Genomic DNA, 20085 nt, shown 5'->3' with positions numbered 1-20085 from the left:
CAAGTCAGAATCCCAAGAACATGCTGGTTTCACTAAGTGGAACTACTAATATCAATAATTTGGTGAGCTAGCTTTAATATACTTAGAACTGCTAATTACAGGTTCATCTCAAAGATATTTTGCATTATGGTTAAGCCTTCAGGTAAGATCACTTTCACTTAAAGAGCCAGATGAGCTCTGCACAAAATTCCTGATGAAGGATCTAACATGGAATACGCTTTACAAAATCACAGAATCACAGGGGTTGGAAGGGACCTCAAAAGATTGAATCCAGTGCCCCTGCGAAAGCAAGCACGTCATCATACGACCTTAGAAGAAGGCAGATAGGTTCTATTATATGTACTTAAATACAAATTTATCATCAGAAATAGAAGTGATAGTACTACTTAATATTGCTTATCTCCAAAGCTTGGAGTCCATGTGATACTACATGAAATTTTTGGGCTTATATGAGGAACTCAGTTTCCAAGACCTGCCTCTGGGTTCCTGATTTGTAGACACAGTAAGTATCAGAATCTTCATCACTTACTAGAAAGGATGTATAAAAAGCCATTCTGTGTTCTAATTTACTCTGAGTCCTGAGGAAAAAGTGCTTTGGGCTTTGTCTTGAAACTGCATAAACAGCATCACTGTTGCTAACCCACTTGATGGGTAGGACTGCTGCTATAAAAGCAGGATCTAATTTAGACAAAGAATAGGGAATCAAGCTTTGATAGAAAATCTGGTTAATGCCTCTCAGTTGAAGAGCGTCGTGGAAGAATGTAATATTGCTATCTGACATAGCAAGGATGTTATTTGTATTATGTTTTAAGCTAAAATGTTTTTACAATGGTTGAAAATATGGTCTATGCTAACTGTCAGGTTTGGATAAGTTCTCCACATGTATGCCAGAAAGCTTGATTTGGTTTGCTTGCGGTGGCAGTCTTCCATGCTGTGGTCACAACTGATGCTTTAAGGAATGCTTTACCTTGGCAGTGTGGAAACTGTATCTTAGAAGTTGATGCTTTGTCAGATGATGAATAAATTCTTCAGCAAAGTAATTATATTAGTACAAAATGCAAGTTTGTATTACTGGTTGGTGAATTCACTGAAGTTCATCAATGACCCTTACTTCCTATGGCCTTGTAAGATTGTTAAGAGGTTAGAGACTGGTGTATGTCAGTGAAACATGACACTTAAAAGCTAAGCTTGTTCTCATTTATGTTGTTGCTTTTGCTGAAAGCTTTTTCTCTGTGCACAAACATCCTTGTGGTTTCTCTGGTGGCTGCATCAGAGGCCTATAAAGAACTCAGAAAAGAAGTTCAGGGCCATGGGAGAAGCAGTGCTAGACCAAGGTGTTGCAGAAATCAAAGAAGAAGGCAAGAACACAGCTATTTCAGATGTTGCTAGCAAAATGTGGTTCGTGTATCAGTAAAATTGATCAGAAGGGAGGTTAAACTAGCAGTCTTGCAGATTATAAACTAGATACTACAGTAAGACTATTTTTGATGTGCCTTTGAATTTCCTTTTAAAGAAATTTTTGCAAAGATACAGCAACGTACTTTTAACATGCAAGTTAATTTGTGCTGTTTCATGCTGTTGAATGTGCATCTTTTCCCTAATGCATGTGGATGATGGAAAGTGAGATTATTTTGAGTCTAAATAAGCAATGCTAAATCTTCCAGCACTCATTAAATCAAACGAGTAGTATCTAGTTTAAAAAGCTCTTTTTTAATGAAGTGCTCCGAAGGATGTTGGGCAATAATGCTTTCTTTTAGACAATTTGGAAGACTTTAAAAAGCTAACATCCATTTTTCTGTTAATGTAAGATGGTATGTATTCTCAGTATTCTTATTTCAACAATTGTAAGGTGAAATTGAATGCTAAATCTGGATAATTTGTGCTTTTAAATTATTACTTGTTTATTCTAGAAGAAAAGCCTCTTTTTCCTCCCAATGCCTGATTGTGATAATTATTTTGACAGATAATCACCACTTTGTATGCGTTTTGATGCTATCTGCTGCTATGGTAGATCCTTGATAATACTGCTTGAAATCTGTTTATTGACAGATTTCAGTTTGCACTGCAGTCTGTACTGCTGTGTTAAGGAGCTACTTGAGTTAAATTCGTGCTTCTGAAACATGCAGCTGTTAAGTTGTTGTACATCACAAATTCTGATTTGGTGTGAAGATCAGTAGCACTGAGAAGGAATGGAGAAGGTCACCATTTGCTTACAGGAATTCTTTAGAATGTAGGACTACTGTAAACTAATTTCTACAAGCCATCTCTGTGTGTATGTGTTAACATACGTGTTTCATGTGTTTTAAGTGAAGTGGGTGGTTATTTACAAGGATGAGACCTAACACAGAGAGGCAGTGTGTGCTGTAGAAATGCTGTTGCTGAATGGCTTTTGATCCCTCAGTGCTGCATTCAAACAGAAAACCTAACTCTGAGTCATGTTTCAACTTGACTATTTAGGAGGCAATCCAAAAACCTGTATGCAACTTGTAGTCTGAGCACCTGTGCTGGGCAGAGTCAGAACTGACTGTTCTGTATTGTACTCAGCTTATGTCACCAGTATTAATGTTTAGAATATATTTTCTCTCTGGGATGCCAGTGGGACACAGGGAGCCTACTCACTGTTTAGTGAATAAGCAGTTCCTCTTCAGATGTCTTTTTGAGAGAGCCTAAATAATTTCCTGCTATGTTTTTTGAAGAGCTGAAAGGAAGGATATGGGCTCAATGCAGGCATTGCTAGATGTGTATGGGGTTTTGTACTTATTGTACTTGAGGTCAGACTAAAGAATTGCAATTGTCCTCTGGCTTTGGAGTTGTTGCATGTGGTCTAGGTCCCACTGAGCCAGCTGAAAGCTCTGCTGTTTACCTCATGGCACCAGGCTTTGGCGTTGGATATGTGAACATTCTTGTGTCTGCATTCCTAAGATTTGTAAGATTTTTCAACTGGACACCCTATTATTTGTGATAAAGTTTCTGGAAAAGACAAGCCTTTAAATTAGGACATGGCACCCTTTTTCCTTATTGTAGAGTCTCAGGAGAATTCCTTCCTTGTGTGAGGATGTTGTGTCCTTTCATGTAACAGCGTACTGTTGAACGGGCATGTAGCAACTGAAGGTTCTCTTTAGGTCATAAATTAATACCTTAGCAGTAAATTAAAGAATATTTAACTGATGCTTTTTTTTCCCTTGCATTTCAAAATAAATTGAATTTGGAAGCCCCTCTGTCCTCCCCGATATTGCTGTAGTGTAACAACATGGTAGGACTAACTGTTTTGAAGCCTGTTACTGGCTGTTTATTTACTTTGGATTTCGCTTTTAGAGAAATAATGATTTGGTGTCTCTTGAACTACTTGTGAAGTGAGGTATCTTTGCTGTTTCTATTCTTTGGGGATCATGGTCTTTTCAGAAGTACACATGCAGGGATGATCTCAGTCTCCTTAAGCTAAGAGAGGCTAAAGCCTTCTACTGAATCTACTTTGTTCACGTTGCTCAAGGTAATTCTTTATCTTATGAGTTATAGACCATGCTCTGAATAAATGTGGTGTCCCAAAAATATTCTTTATTTCCCTGTAGAGTATTGCTGTACAACATTTCCATGTTTGTAAGTGCTTCTATATAGGGCCAGTACTGGAAAATGTAATAGTTGTATCATCAGTTAATGGCTTAGAATGTTTAAACTATATGTATTGCTCTTAAGGAGAAACTCCTCAAGAAAGGATGTTTAACTGTTGGAATAACTTGCCATATGAACCCAAATGCTTATAAGTAATTTTACCAGGTATTTAATTCATCTTTTTCTTCATTGGAGGGAGTTTGTTTTCAGTCTGTAGACTGCAGACTCTTTGTTAGTAAGGTTAGTATTTTGTCATTCTTTGGCCAACCTCTTTTTAGATAGAACCAAGGCTAACTAAGAGTGATGTTCTGTGCTAAGGTAAAACAAACAAACTAAAAAGTAAGGTTGAATGGCAGTAATTAAACAAAGATTAAAAAGAAAGTAATGCAGTTAAACTCTTAGAGTTTCTTAATGAGTTTGTTCTACTGTTCCTCAGCTTCTTTCCTCGACAGTAACTAGCAGGCACTGTGCCTAGTTCTAATGCTTTATTTCTCTAGTATCTTGAAGTGCTCACAGTGTTCCTGATAAATATTTGCTGACTTAGTATAGTGATAACTAAAATTCATGTGTACAATGGGGGATCTTGAAGTTCTTAAAAATGAGAGTTCTTGTGTATGTACTGTCCTTTTGTGCTAAATGTTTCTTTGGGTGAGGAGCAGGTGCAGTCTGCATGCATCCCTAGCTTAGCACTGGAGATGCCTTGCCAGGTGTGCATTCCAGCACCTGCTATGCTTGAACAGTGTTGATGCTGAGAGAAATCTAAACTATGTCTTCTGCCCTATTTGAAAAAATAAAAGCTGTTTTCCAGGGTACACCAGACAAATTCCAGCATCAAAGTCTTTGTTCTATTTATTTACTTTGCATTCTTTTGCAACACCTAATTACATGTACAATTTAACTTACAATAAAGGATCTGTACAAGAACTTCTTCACTGTTATTTATGCATTCCTTTGATAGTAAATCAATCCCAGTATTCAAGTACTAGAACATCAGGAAATTGAGATATAGAAGGCTTCTACGTATCTTTGTAATTATGAGCAAGATCATAGCAGAGCATAAATTGGACTCTGTCATGCAAATCCAGTATAACATGTTCTCCTGATTTCTGCTGGAACAGAGTTGAATTCTCCTTCATAGTGTCTGCTATGGTGCTGTGTTTTGGCTTTAGGAGAAAAGCAATGCTGATAACATGGTGATGTTTTAGTTGTTGCTGAGTGGTGCTGAGCCAAGAATGTTTCAGTTTCTGAGTGTCTTATACTGTCCTGCCAGCAAAGGGGCTGGGGGGAACAAGCAGCTGGGAGGGGACAGTACCAGGACAGCTGACCTAAACAGGCCAAAGGGATATTCCATGCCATGTGTGAAAAAAGCCTTGAAGAATGGTGGGGAATTGCCTGGGTTGGCAGCCAATGCTCAGAGACTGTCTGGGAATCCATTGGCAGGTGGGGTGTAGTTTTTTGCATCACTTGTGTGTGTATGTATTATTATCGTTTGTTATTATCTTTTTTTTTCCTCCTCCTTTTCTTAGTTTTTATCTCAAGCTGCAAAATCTACTTTTTTAAAATTTTATTATTCTCTCTACTATTGCACTGGGGTGAATGAGCAAACAAGTGTGTGGTTCTTAGTACCTGCCAGGTTAAACCATGCCATATATCCCTTGAATTTCTCCTTCAAGAATTTAGCTTTGTTTTTTAATTTTGATATTGGAGTTCAGTAAATCAAACATAGCAGGTGTGCTGTGTTTTGAGAATTGACATCCTAACTCTGTTCTGATGAAATACCAAGAGATCCAAGTCTATCACAAACATTAGATGTATGTCTTCATGGTAGTTTGCTTAGACATAAGGATCTCAGCAGGTGCAGATTATCATAGTTGACTTGTGATCAGTCTCACGGCAAAATCCTTAAGAACTGCTTTGTCCTTACTAACACTTTGCAGTGCGTGTGCATTGCTCTGATAGCTAGGATTGTCCACAGTTCATTTAGTGGGAGGTTAATCTCTTCAAATTCTTTCTTTTCTATTAAATTCTGAGAGTACATTCATCCTTCTGGACATACTAAGCCTGACTCAGGCACAGGACCTTGCATGCGACCTTGTTGAACCATGTGGGCCCACTTGTCAGGGTCTCTGAATGGCATCCTTTCCCTCCAGTGTGCTGAATGTAATGTAGTGTCATGTCATGAAGTAGGTTTGGCAGTGCAGAAAACAAACGGGGAAAAAAACATCACGAATATAGGGTGAGGGAAATCTTTGGTAGATGCATAGCTTTTTTTTTTTTTTTAATAATGTTTTGGAAGCCATGCTGGTGAGTTATTGTTCTTTTTTCCCCCCTATCTTTGGTAAATGACAGAGATTGGAACCGGAGAACAGATCCTATTAACTCAAATTTTATTTTTATTTTTTCTCTTGAAATAAAAAATCTGAACTTCAAGGAATCAAAGTAGTTCTCAAGTTGTTTACAGGAAAAAAAAAAAGAAGATAATTTTATTGCAGCTTCTGCAGTGTCATACACCTTTCAGAATGAAATTCACCAAGTTGTAGAAAAGTGGGCTTATAATATGTGCAACAGGCAGGCACTCGTATACGTGTGCATGTGCTAGTTAAAATCTAGCTAGATGTGTCTTTGTGAACAAAATCGCACGCTTGTATCTAATAGAAGCTACATTCTGTTTTGTACCTAATAAACAACTTCAAAACTGAGTTGTATTTCTTGACTTTTTAGAAGATGCAGGAATGTAGGCCTCATGGTACTTTCCTCAAAGCCAGCCAGCCAGCTCAATTATGACTGGGCCAGGCTGTTTTGCAGAATATTTACAGAATAACCAAGCATGCAAATGTATCTGATTTTTCTAGCTAGCACCAAAACCAAAGACAAATACAACATGACCCTTGTGCATATTCTAATGTTATTCTATTCTGAATTAAATCCTAGGCTAACCTTTGCTTTGTGGATGTAGACAACCATTTCATCGAGCTGCCAGAAGACTTGCCCCAGTTCCCAAATAAGCTTGAGTTCGTACAGGAAATTTCGGAGATACTAACGGCTTTCGGAATTCCTCCTGAGGGAAATCTTCATTATAGTGAAAGTGCTTCAAAGATGAAGAGCCTCAGAGCATGTGACCTGGTTTCTGATAAAAGAAATGGGAATGTAGCAGGATCACCTTTGAATTCCTATGAGCTGCTAAAGGAAAATGAGACCATTGCAAGACTCCAAGCACTGGTTAAAAGAACAGGTGTGAGCCTAGAAAAGGTAAGCTATGAAACTACTGGTACCCTCTGAGGACTTGCAGCAACAAAGGTCTGAAGTGATGGTAAAAAGACTGGGTTTGTCTTCACTAGTAAGAGCATAATTTAACATGCTCACAAAGCTTATGAATGTGATGGATGAGGATTCAACTCTACAGCACCTATGGAAACTTTTGGTAGCTTCTGAAGTGTTAGTTTTTTGTTTTGCTTGTTTGTTTTGGCCAAGATAATGCACTTAAAAATATACCTTGCCTTGTTTCTTTTTAGTTTTAAGATTTATTATAAATTTACGTTACTTTTTTATGATTACATGGCTAAAACTGACATTGAAGTTGAAATTCAACCTTGCTTGCTGCAGTTATCTTTCTCGTTATATGTGATATTACTTGAGCAATATCTGCTTGCCATAGTGCATGAATAGTGAATTCTTGCGGCTTTTTTTGATACCTAATGGCCATCAAAACTAATGTGAATGGAATATCCAAATCTTACATTGCTCTTTTTATAAACCTTAGCCTATGCAGTGTCTAAAAAAATGCATTTTATTTCTCTGGAGATTATTCTGGGCTGTGTAGTGAGGAATAGCGCATTATGCTGTTAAGGATTTAGGTTGCAGGAAATGGACTAATAGACACACAGCTTATTTTGATTGTGCTTATCTATTCATTTCAAAGATTTACGAATGAACCTGCAACAGAATTTAGCTTGGGCTTAAGTCACATACGTACTTCTATCTGTCAGATATTCTTGTAACCCCAGAATACCTGACAAAGCACCAGTAGATAAACATGCTTCATGTGTGTGTGTGTATTCCCTTACTTCCTTAGCTGGAGGTGCGAGAGGAGACCAGCAGCAAAAAGGATCTTAAAATTCAATGCGATGAAGAGGAATTCAAGATTTACCAGCTGAATATTCAAATCCGTGAAATTTTTGCCAACCGCTTCACACAAATGTTTGCGGATTATGAAGTATTTGTCATTCAACCCAGTCAGGACAAGGAATCTTGGTTTACCAACAGGGAACAGATGCAAAACTTTGATAAAGTAAGTTGTAATAACGAGACAGAATTCTACTTAGAAGCTGTAACAATATCTGAGTTTAAGATCTTTTTTCACTGGGTCATAGAATCATAGAATCACAAGGTTGGAAATGACCTACAAGATCATCTAGTCCAACCATCTCCTCATCACCATTGCCACCACTAGCACTAAACCATATCACGCAGCACGTCATCCAGATGCCTCTTGAACACTGCCAGGGATGGCGACTCCACCACCTCTCTGGGCAGGCCATTCCAGTGCCTGACCACTCTCTGAGAGAAAAAGTTCTTCCTTATGTCTAAAAGTCTTCCTTATGTCTTCCTTATGTCTATTTCTTCCACAAGTTCCAGTGTTCCTCAAAAAAGGCACAATCTATGTATTATTCAGAAAAAGTAGTTGCATGCACACACTTGAAGATGCTCTTTTAAGGATGCTGTAGAAAAAATAAGTTGCTTAGAAAGTCTCACTTTATGACTAATGTCTGCATTATTAGTGAAAATGTTTTTGTTGTTTTTTTGGTTTTATTTTTAACCAGAAGTATTGCTGAATATATTCACGAATAAAGTCATGATACCACACAGCACTGACATAAGTACGTGCCAACTGTATCCTAGCTCTTCACTTGTGAAACATGAGACCTAGGTCTTCAAATTTTATTAGTATGTTCTTTGTTGGAGATCAGATGGTCAGATTTGTCAGCAGGATAGGCAGTGTGGGTGGAGGTTATGTCGAATCACTACTTGCTAAAAGGCTAATCAGGTTTCCTTCAGGTCATGTGGAAAAATTCTCATCAGCTTTGAGCCCACTCAGAAGTGTGTAATATTCACACCTGTAGCACTGTTGATGCAGGCTGCTGGGATTCAGTTGTAATTTTTAGGAATTTAAGGGAATACTAAAATCACAGCTTAAAAATTACTGTGTTGTGTTGTAGGTGATAGTTACAAAGGTGAAGATCTCATCTTCTCTGATTGTTTTGAGGATTAAGCTGGAGTATGGAATAAAACTAGGCTTTAAATGGGTTCAAAGCACTTTAATGCACGATTCTATTCATTAATGCATGATTAGAAAGATTAGGTTTTGTTGGCTGTATCTCTGAGGGCTCCCAAACATTCTTATTTCTTGTTCTGTTAGGCATCTTTCTTGTCAGACCAGCCTGAGCCTTACTTGCCCTTCCTCTCAAGATTCCTGGAGACACAAATGTTTGCATCTTTTATTGATAATAAGATTATGTGCCATGATGAAGATGATAAAGATCCTATTTTGAGAGTATTTGATTCAAGAGTGGATAAAATTAGGCTGCTGAATGTTAGAACGCCGACTCTGCGCACATCTATGTATCAGAAATGCACAACCATTGATGAGGCTGGTAAGAGTAATAAGCCCCTTTCTTGAAGCTTTGGAAAACGCAGCTAGTCAGTGCTGTTTGTTGTAGATATTAAGTTAAAGTTAAGCAACAATTCATTTTAAAAAAAATGAGCTATGAAGCTTAAGTAGTGAACTAAATGTTATATAGGAAGCTGAGATTAAGTTCACCAAAGGGTAATTGAGATCAACTATTTTTCTGCATGCTTTGTGTAGGAAAAAATGGTTTGACCTTAAGAAGATAAACATTGTTCTCCTTTTGGTGATGATTCTGTGATGCTTTATGTGTTCATGTATTACTTTACCTGTTAGGGTTCATGACAAACTTTTGTCTCCTTAAATTTGAGATCTGCTTTTAATTGAAGAGATGTGATTATAGAGTATCTGTTTAAGATAGATGTTTAATAAAAAATCCTAACTTTCTTACTATTTCAGAGAAATCAATTGAGTTAAGACTAGCAAAAATAGATCACACTGCAGTCCATCCACACTTGCTGGACATGAAAATTGGACAAGGGAAATATGAACTTGGATTTTTTCCCAAACTTCAGTCTGATGTTCTGTCCACTGGACCAGCAAGCAACAAGTAAGTTTGGACAATAGGTTCTGGATCTTTGAGAGATCATAGAAATAGTACTGAAGCAGAGATACTGAAAAGGAAATTCAGTGTTTTCTTTTTTCAAAATGAGAACAGTTCAGAAGGGTAATATTTGTGTTGGATATGGCAGATTTTTTTGTTTTTATTTTAAATCTAGACTTCTAGGAGGAAATTTACCTTAGAAAACCCCATTATAATTGGGATAGTCCTGAGTGACAGTTAGCTGCTGTTGGTATAAAAGCAAATCTTACTGGAACTCTGTTAAGAGCTAGCAAATGTGTTAGGATATCTTCATATAGAAACTTCATTTAAAGAGGAAGAAGGTGTAAGCTTTCACTGGATATCATAAGGAAATGGAAAAGTACGGCACAAATGTATGTAGTATGATTTTATGGGTTACTCTGGTTGCTCAAGGTTGGTTGCTTCTACTGAGATTTTGTGTGCATTTGCAGCCATGCTTTATCTTCCACAATTGTGCTCAACATACAATGAGACAAACCCTGTATTTTCCCATTCCCCTTCCCCTTTACCAGCTCTTGACATTTGCTGACAAAGTCCTCTATCTGTAGGTGGACAAAGAGAAATGCTCCTGCACAGTGGAGGCGGAAGGATAGACAGAAGCAACACACAGAGCACTTGCGTCTTGACAATGATCAGAGAGAGGTAAAAGCTATAGAGACCTGATTTTATTTTTATTTCTAGTTTTTTGGGTTTTTTTCCTAACTGCCTGAATAATGGTCTGTAACATTCATGGAAAGTCTATACGGTTACTTAGAGTTTATCTCTGCTTTTCCATATTTGTACAAATGAAGTACTCCATCCTTAGCAAACCAAAATGACTTAGTTTCTGCATTCTAAAATTTTGGCCATTTTTACTCCCATCTCACAATACATTTTTTCATCCCCAACACAGGTTAGCTCCTTGATAATGCTGTCATGCTCACTGAAGTTTTTTAAAAAGGGTGGGAGAATTAATGAAAAGACTTTTAGTCATCTATTTCCTGTTTATACGTAACTGTGTATTGGATAGAGGAAAAATAAGCATCTCTGGGGTGTGGTTTATTTCATCCTAAAATCAGAAGTATTGTCTTTTGGAATTGCGTGTTTCTTTATGTGAACCATGAAGGATGTCTTAAGGTGACAAACTGGCATGCAACCTTATGCTAAGGTGCAGGAATGTGGACCCCAGCAGTACCATTGGGTTTGTGTCTGCTGATTTTTTACATCACACAGTCTATAGGTATTAGTTCTTTTGTTTGATTTTACAGTGGGTCTTGTATTCACAGTGTTTCACCATGGTATGTACTTCTCCCTACTCTGATTTGCTGAGGAAGGAAAGCATTCACTATGAAAGGAAGAGACTGGAGGGGGGCTATTGCTGCACCATTGCAGCGTTTCTCTGAAGGCATCTTGCCAGCTCTACTTGGATGTAGTGCACTTACAGAACAGCAGCCAGCACTGTATAGAGATAGCAAGTGGGTTTTGGAGCTGAATGGCTGTATTGGCAGCGCAGAACGCTGATGCTGACATAGCCATTTTTGAAAAAATGACTTCTCTCATCACTGCTCCTACAGCATACGTTGCTTTTCTATGTGGTGAAGGCATTTTGAAAGATCTGGGTGATTTGGACTCTTAGAGTATGGTTTCTGATTCGTATGATACAATCTGTAAGCTGTTACACTGGATGTTGGTGTAAGGGTGATTGTAAGAATAACCTATTTTAAAAATGTCAGAATTGATTTGTGCTTAGTAACCCCAAATACTTACTTTTTCTTGAAAGTATGTAGCTTATTGAAGATAATATGCTCTTGCATTGTTCAGTGTCTTCAGAAAAGCATCACTTGGAATTTTAATGTAATCTTGCATCTGTTAGGTTAATGTTGAAATGAAATAATTTCTTTGTTCAGTTTCATGTTTTATGGTAGTGGTGTGTTTAATTGCCCTTCTAGTGTTACTTATTTCCAGTGTTTTCTCATTGGTTTGTGAAAGCTTTAATCAAGTGACCGTGCACTGGAAGAATGCCTGTGTGATGAAAAAAGCTGCAAGTAATTGCTGGTTTTGCTCAGATAACTCAAAAGTATTTTTAATATAGAATTTGCAGAAGTGAGCAATAATTGATTTGTAACCTCATTATTGCTTTTGAAATTTTAATGTTTAGCACATGTGAACTTATGAGATTTTAATTAGGTAATTGCAAAGATAAAAGGGCTTTATGCTGTACTTGTTAATTACGTTACACTGCTTGAATGTTCACCCCTTTCCCAGGTGAATCGGAGACTTTCATATTAAGCCCAAAGAATGGGGAGGGAGCTCTTCTGAGATAAATGCTGAGGATCAGGCTTAAGCAGGAGGCAGCGGTTGCAGAATGCAATGTTGCAAGTCTTAGACAAATTGAAGTTTTGAGACAGTCAATGAATATCCATTTCAGTGAAGCTTTGTGGCTTCTAAGTTGCAAATATTTGTACACAATAGAGGGCGTAGTTTACACCAATCTAACGATTGAACATCAAGTCGTTGTCTTTCCTTTCAGCTTTGTTACTTATTATGTTTATTGCCTTGGGAATTCTGCACTGTATTATGTCTTCATTCTTTTCTCCTTTTCTGTTTTGCATGCTTGCTTTTGTTACTTCGTACGTGCTTACCAATGTACTTTACATGGTTTCTTTGGCTTTTTGCTATCGACTTGTCCTGCCAGCACCTGGACTTTTCCATGCCAGAGCTTCAATTGCAGTTATGTTTAGACTGGGACCAGCATGATTGGCCCTTCATGCCCTCTATAAAATCTGTGTCAGAACATTATCTGGTATGTCAAGTGCACAATATGAATGTAAGCATAGTTCTGGATAAAGATGCATAGTTTTTATCAGCTCTTCAGTGCAAGGCTGGAAAGGGAGTGATTGCCCTTCTTTGCTAAGGTTGCATCGTGTTTGGTAAATGAATTTGACTGTTAGCTGACTTTTCAGTTGATTGTTATTTCAGTGTAAGCTGGATAAAGTTCTTACTAATCTGAAATATGTACTAATCTTGAGTATTCTGTCAGTGCCTGTATAGGATCTTATCTTTTATTCACAGCTAGCTATGCTCCATCTAATCTGTCATCAGCAGTTTTTCAAAACGTTTATCAAATTGTCCTCTCTGAGGTAAAAACAATGGTAACACCTTGATGTAGAAACAGGAGCAGTGTTGCTCTTTCAGATACAGTCCAGAAGATGATTTTGCTCTAAATACAGGTGATTCACAGCTGAAATGCTAGTTGCATTTTTTGGCTGCTTCCTCAAAGTCTGAGATAGTGGGCAAGAAACAAGAGATCTGCAGAAATGAGCGCAGGTTTCAGGTGTCGTCAAAGTCCAGGCAGAGTTTTCTTGCAGTTCACCTCTAGACCACAGTCTGCCATTTGAATTGTCTTGGTCTAGGTAATTATTACGAGCTTGCATTTCATAGAAGAATTAAAAAAAAGGTGTAACTATTCTCAGTATAGCAGAGATTCACTGAATTTCTATGCATCTAAATATCCTTGGCAGTTTGTGTTGTGTTTTTGTTGTTCTGTAATGTGTGTTCTAATACTAGTTAATGTAAGTGGAGATTTGATCTCCAGTGAAATTACACATTAAGAGTCCCTGCCCAATGTTATGCTGAATATAAAGAAGGGACTCTTCTGGAAGAGACTATGATCTGTTCCTCCTCATTGTACTGAGGTGGGTTGCAAAGATGGATTTACTTTCTCTTGGTGTGGTAGTCTCACTTGCACTTTTATGTGTTTTTATCAATTTTATGTCCCAATACAGAAGTATATCCAAGAAGCCAGGAACTTGGGCAGCACTATTCGGCAGCCAAAGCTGTCAAACCTCTCTCCATCAGTAATTGCACAAACTAACTGGAAGTTTGTAGAAGGCTTGTTGAAGGAATGCCGAAATAAGGTAACTCAGAGAGTTCTTCTGTTCTCATATTTGCCTTTTGAGGACCATCTTGTGAGCAGTACATTTGAACTGCCTGCTTTTCTGCCATGTGTCTCAGCTTTATTTACCCAATTTTTTTTTGTATAGTGGTGAGAAATTCATGAAGAGAGAAGATACTTAAAAATTCAGCTAGGAGAGGAAATTGATCAAATAGACAGACTTACAGTGGAGAATGTGCAATGATAGATTGAATATTCTGATGAGTCTTTATCGTTCTGCTGCCTATGTCTATTTTAGCATATTTGATTTATCACATATGAGACTATATTATTAATCAAGAAAGAATATACCAAAAGTGGAATTTGTCATGAAAACATAGAGCTGTATTACAGGGTCTCACTGCTTGGCAGTTAGAATGTCAGATTTTGGCCCGCTGTTCTGGTTATTCAGATTACTCACTCTTGTGAGAAAGTTGGCTCAACAGCAATCAAAACTGGTGCTGCCGTGGCTTGGAAAAAGGATAAAAGAAATGAAGTCCAGCACAAGTTACTACATATGCTCAGTTACCCTACCAAATCATTGTTATTGTATGTTCCCTTGTTTATTTAAGAAATGTGAGTGATCTTAGAAGATCCTTTGAAAAGAACTAACTCTCTTTTGCTCTGTCATTTTTCAAGACCAAGAGGATGTTAGTTGAAAAAATGGGACGAGAAGCTGTGGAGCTAGGTCATGGTGAAGTGAATATCACAGGTGTAGAAGAGAATACCCTGATAGCTAGTCTGTGTGACCTCTTAGAAAGGATATGGAGCCATGGTCTGCAAGTCAAACAGGTGAGAACCAAATATTCTTGCATGTTCCATGGCATACTTTCATAAATTCAGACTTTTCTGTTTTCAGAAGATACCTAGTGTGTGTATATAGACGTATTAAATACTTGACACCTCTAGCATTTTTCAGTATCAGTCAACAGTCTGTTATGTATCAGTCTGTCTCAACATTCTGCTCTGGGAAAGGTGCAAACACACATGTAGATGTGTTCCATAGGTGACTTTTTAAAAGACTTTCTTTCCATTTTACCTGTTTGTTTTGTTTTGTGATGATGGTGGTGGTTGTTTCTAATAGAACAGTCAGTAGAAATACATCTGTGTTCTTAATACTTCTGTTATTGAAGTGGCTTAGGATTTAATGCAGTGTATGCTAAATGCATTGTTGGTAGGATGTGGTATGGGAACTTTATTTTGTGAAGAGTCATTTGGTTTTTAAAAGTAAAAGCTATGCTATTTTGTTGATGAACGGTCTAGAGATAGTTAAAACCACTAATTAGAAGGGTTGCTTTTCATGTGAAACAAGTAGCTGGTTGTCACTTAGTGGGATTAGGTGGAGTTTTACTGGCCTTTATCCTCTCCTCATTTGTACAAATGCATAATAAGGAAAGTAATGATTTGTAACATTTCTCTTTCCTTTTTCTTTTCCTCTTTTTTAAAAACAAAAAAAGTATTTGCAGAATAAGTACATAATCCAGACAACTGTAATTCAGTATTTCTTTCCCTAGCACTCAAACACCAGTGTTTAAATCTGCTCTCCTTCAGACGTTTATAGCATTAGTTTCTCTATGTGAAGATTTATCATGTGACTCTCTCCCTTCCCTCTTGTATATTACTTAGGATAGAAGCTGTACTGCTTTCGTCTTAGAAGACAGAGCATCAGTATACTCTGCTTCAACTCAGATTTGGGCCTTTCAGACCACCAGACGGCCAACCCTACATAAGGTTATTGCTTTGGATTGATTGCAGATGTTGGCAAACAGTGCTGAATGGTGGAATAAATAGTGATGGAATATAATAGAGGCCTGATGGAGGAAGTGCTGTGTGTCTAATACTATGATCCACAGTGGAAAAAATACACGCTACTCATTCTCTGTGTAGTCTGGCCTTTATTAAATATTCAAAGCTGGCTGTTTCATACATTGATTTTTACTTTATTTTTCAATAGTGAGCCAAGGAAGACTCTTCTTTCTCAATTGATGATAGTAATGAGGATGGTTTTTCCTTCTACCAGTCCTTGCTTTTACCTCTTCCCTCCCGATGATCCCTTGCAGTCCAATGCTTTTTACCTACTGATTTTTTCCACATGCAAAGTGAATCTGCAACTTCCTTTGCCCAAAGCAATGCAGGGGGGAGTTGTAGAAGACCTTGATTATTCCCTTGCCTGTTTACTGTCCCACTGCTTTCCTCAGGCTGTCTTCCTTTCCCCTTTAGAAATAGTTGACATCATCATTGCTATTTGAAGTTAAAGGAGAGTAACATGATGGTAAAGGAAGTGAGCAGATATATACTGCATGAGTTCTTACATTCATCATGATTGTTGACATCTATTTGCTGCAGGATCCTTTGTTTGCTGCTTTATGTGATCTGTTGCAGTTCTCTTTGCCATGGCAGCAAGATGCTGAATACTAGACTGTGCATGTGTATGTTTATTCAAATAAACATCATTTTCAATGTAACCATTCCCTGGTGATATTTTCATAGTCTCTTTTTATATTTTTATAAGACTCACAGTTTTTGGCTTCCCGTGTTGGATCTGTCAGGTATTGAGGCGCTGAGCTTCTCTGAACTCTTTTGATAACTTCACCACTAAATGCATATTTTTAATATATTTCTCTCAACACAGATGTAAAAGGGCAATTTCTGCTTTATCTTCTGGAGGCATGCTGCTTCATTTTGGGGTAGATGTAATGTCTTGAAATAAGCCCTTAGTAGCACTGTAGAGAGCTGTGGGATTGAACTGGTTAAAGATTAAAGATTTAAATTTATTGTTATTTTTTAACTTTCAGAGTTGAATTATAATTACAGCATTTCAGGAAGGTACTCGCATGATTTTTAGATGACATTGATAGTACTGAATGGGCAACTCTTGCTTTTACTGTCACGGTTTCTTTCTGCACAAGATTGTAACTAAAAGCCTGGCTTTATAATGACTGTTTTTCTGAATTGCAGAATTGCTAAACATTTCCACCTAACATAGTAATATAGGAAGATAATAGCTAATAGTAAGGAATTTCCTTTGTGTATTAGTGCAGTTCATGTGCTGGAGGGGACCCTGCTCAATTAATGTTGCTTTCTGTAGCTTTGATACCTTCGATTTATCATGCAAAGTATTTTAGGATAAGTCCAAGAACCTTAAAATTTGTCCATGAAAAATTTCCTGCCTTCTATTTTAAGCCCCCAGAGGTTGAAGGAAGCAACATAATGTGCGGGATGGAACTTTTAGCATTATTTGTCAGATTCGTCTTGACCTAAATACTGCATCCCTGACTTTAAAGTTGTTTTTATAAAGTACAGAACTGCAGCCTGTCTTACTGACCAGCTCTTGTTGTCTGTCTTGTGGTTGTTTGTTTTTTCTGTGTGTGTGTGTGAGTTGTTGGATTTTTTGTTGTTGTTTGTTACTGTGTTTGTAATTGTCCAGGTTGTTTGCTTGATGAAATTGAGGGAGATCTTATGAGATTCTGAAAACTGACAACATGCACCTGTAGCCCTGAATTACCTTGATGGGAACAGTTGTGCAGAAGACAAAAAACTTGGTGTGGGTATGAGATAGTTTACTCAAGCTGGTTCTGTGTCTCTTGCCAGCACGCTGCTGGAGGTGCAGGGAGGAAGAACTGCATAAGAGTGGTGACTTTCAGTCTCAGACTGAAAATTCTGCTATGCATTAAGTTTTATAAGGCTTCAGATGTTTTCATCTCATGTCAACAACCAGGGACAAATGAGGCTCAGCTGACTTTTCTCTGTTATTGGAATCATTAGACCCCGATAGTTTTTGACTTTGCTTTTCCTTCTCATCCTCTTTACAGCTCCCAAGCACCTGCAACTTTTGTCTTTTTGTGTTTGTTTCTAAATCAATGAGGACAAACGTATTTGAAGCCGTTCCTTTCTATGATGATTTAAACTTTTTTATTCAGCTAGTTTTATTCAGCTAGTAGTTGTGTTGTTTTGTTTTTTTTTAATTGAGATCCCATATGTCACAGTAACTAATATATTTTTAATTTTAGGGGAAGTCTGCTTTGTGGTCTCATCTGCTACATTACCTTGAAAACAGGCAGAAGAAAACAACATCAGGCAGTTTCAGTACCTCAGGTAAGATTAGCTTCTACTAGAAGATGATAATAAAAAGAAACAACTACTAAGATCTGCTTGCAGATTTGCACTGTGCAAATTGTTTCCCTGGGCATAGCCTTCACTTAATGTAACTGAATCAAGCATTCTGTTTGCCACAGAATTAATATGGACATGATGTATTGTCTCAGTATATCTTGTGAAAAGTAAACTTATTTGGATTGAGCCTACTTATTTGTGATTGCAGTATTCAGACACCAGGAATATCTGGTGCTTCAGAGATGCATTAAAGTGAATCTGCTCCAGTGTAACATCCTCTGTATGAGTCCTACTGACTGCCTGATTGGCAAAGCATATTATGTTGTAGATGGGGTTAGGGGAACATATGGAAGCACAGAATTGTGTTGTACTGTATTTAAAAAAAAAAAATAATAATAATTACAAAATTCAAAGCACGCTTAAGAAATGCATTGTGAGATTTGACATAAGTGTTGTATTAAAAGTAATATTGCACATAATATCCGTTGGTTATGTTTCCTCAGTTGGAGACATAAGGTATAATTTGTGGACAGAATAATGGATTTTTATCAGGTTTTGGATTTCTTTTTTTTTTTTTTAAAGTTGCTTTAAGCAAATTGCTCAGCAGGACTAGCATGCCCAAGGCCCTGAAAGTATTAGGGTCTCCTGAATGTCCCTTGTTCTTGCACACAGGGCTTTTTTTTTTTTTTTTTTTTTAATATCAGATGAAAGGTAGCACCAGTCTTAGGGTTTTTTTTACTATTAGGGAATCAGGTTTGGGGACTGTAATATGTGGCATGATTCTAGAGTGAAATTTGACAAGAGTAGTAATGTTACTTAAAACGCCAAACGTGCTAGTTTAAAAACTAGTGGTGTTACAGGAGTGTGCAGATTGGTTGCACGTACAGTTGTGGTGTACAGAGTAAAATACACTAAACATAGTTTTCAAGTCTCAGCATTGCCTTTCTGTTTGACCATGTGGGAAGAAAATACAGTAGACTGTAGAAAATACTACTTGACTGGTATTTGTTTTAACCCAGTTGCTGTCATACCAGTTTCAGCTGAACCAGATCTCATTAATGTGTTAATGCTCAGCATGTGCTGATCTGTGTGAGCATCTTTTCTAGATATCACATTCTCTTTTCATTAGTAATGGAAATATGCCATGATATCTTTGCAAAGCTGTAAATCAGCAGAAAGAAAAAAATGCAGTAGGGACCACTACTTATGAGTCTTAATTTTAAATTTAAGTAAGTAAATTTAAGTAAGTAATTTAAGTAAGACAAGGAAACCTACCCTTTTCTACATGCAACTTGGTATTAATTTACCTTTTCTGTATTAATTTAAGAATATTTAGGTGGATTTCTACTAACAGGAGATTCTGTTCTTTTGAATCTAGGAATACTTCTTGATTCAGAAAGAAGAAAGTCGGATACCAGTCCAGGCATGTCACCTCTCAGGATCTCTCTGGTCCAGGATATGAGGTGAGTTTGAGTTATTAAAAGCAGTGCAGATGGAAAAAACTCCAAGAAATGTGCATACATTTGTTTGTGCATCATGTTTACTGTATTGGAAAGGCCAATACACCAAAACAGGGAAATGTGAGTGGAAACCTTCTGGAAACATTTTGAAAGTCTGTAGTGCAACCTTCTCACTGACAAAAGCATATTTCATATTGAGGAGACTTGACATTGTACTAGCTACTAGTTTATAGAAGTATCCTGAATCAGTTTTTGTCCTTTCATAATATTCCGTATTTATTTCCATAGAGACATGGGTGTAACGTATGTATTTTCCTAATCATTTCCAAGTTGACTTGCATAGCTTTGAGCTAAATCTTGCTTCTGAGTGAAGAAAGCATTTTAAAGAGCATGTTTAATGTAAATTAAAAAAAAAAGAAAGAATTTGTCTAACATTAACTGTTGTAGTATGAATAAGCATGCATAACTGCCTTCTGCTACATGTCCTTTTTTCAGCACATCAAAAAACAAGATGCAGAACTTCTAGATTCAGCTTGAAGAACTTTTTTGTTTGCCAACACTTTTTTACTTTTCTACTTTCTTTTTTTTTTTTTTTTTTTTAGGAAGGAGTGAGTTGAGGTGTTTCAGGGGTCCTGCTTGTCTTTTCAAAGCATACCCTTTGTGTGTTTTATGTTAGAAAAGCTGTTTTTGAGCACTGAAAGACAGTATTTACTTTTCCAAAGCA

The 20085-nt window shown here is 37.3% G+C and overlaps 1 protein-coding gene across 3 annotated transcripts in view; it reads left to right on the top strand.

The window, feature by feature from the left end:
• DENND5A (DENN domain containing 5A) overlaps nucleotides 1-20085 on the top strand; it is a 59302-nt gene that overhangs the window by 28153 nt on the left and 11064 nt on the right. For 2 of the 3 annotated variants that reach the window (XM_042882032.1, XM_042882031.1), the window contains 9 exons: nucleotides 6541-6858; nucleotides 7682-7897; nucleotides 9026-9260; nucleotides 9692-9842; nucleotides 10424-10517; nucleotides 13640-13771; nucleotides 14428-14580; nucleotides 17799-17883; nucleotides 19280-19364. In XM_042882032.1, the coding sequence (XP_042737966.1) occupies nucleotides 6541-6858; nucleotides 7682-7897; nucleotides 9026-9260; nucleotides 9692-9842; nucleotides 10424-10517; nucleotides 13640-13771; nucleotides 14428-14580; nucleotides 17799-17883; nucleotides 19280-19364 (1469 nt within the window). Of the gene's footprint in view, nucleotides 1-6540; nucleotides 6859-7681; nucleotides 7898-9025; nucleotides 9261-9691; nucleotides 9843-10423; nucleotides 10518-13639; nucleotides 13772-14427; nucleotides 14581-15414; nucleotides 15520-17798; nucleotides 17884-19279; nucleotides 19365-20085 lie in introns of all 3 variants that reach the window. The other variant, XM_042882033.1, reaches the window with a different exon arrangement.

The sequence above is a fragment of the Lagopus leucura genome, unplaced genomic scaffold (assembly GCF_019238085.1).
Source record: "Lagopus leucura isolate 7727_CA_CO unplaced genomic scaffold, USGS_WTPT01 Super-Scaffold_100033, whole genome shotgun sequence".
Classification (NCBI taxonomy): Eukaryota; Metazoa; Chordata; class Aves; order Galliformes; family Phasianidae; genus Lagopus; species Lagopus leucura.
This window is presented reverse-complemented; position numbering and strand designations above follow the sequence as displayed.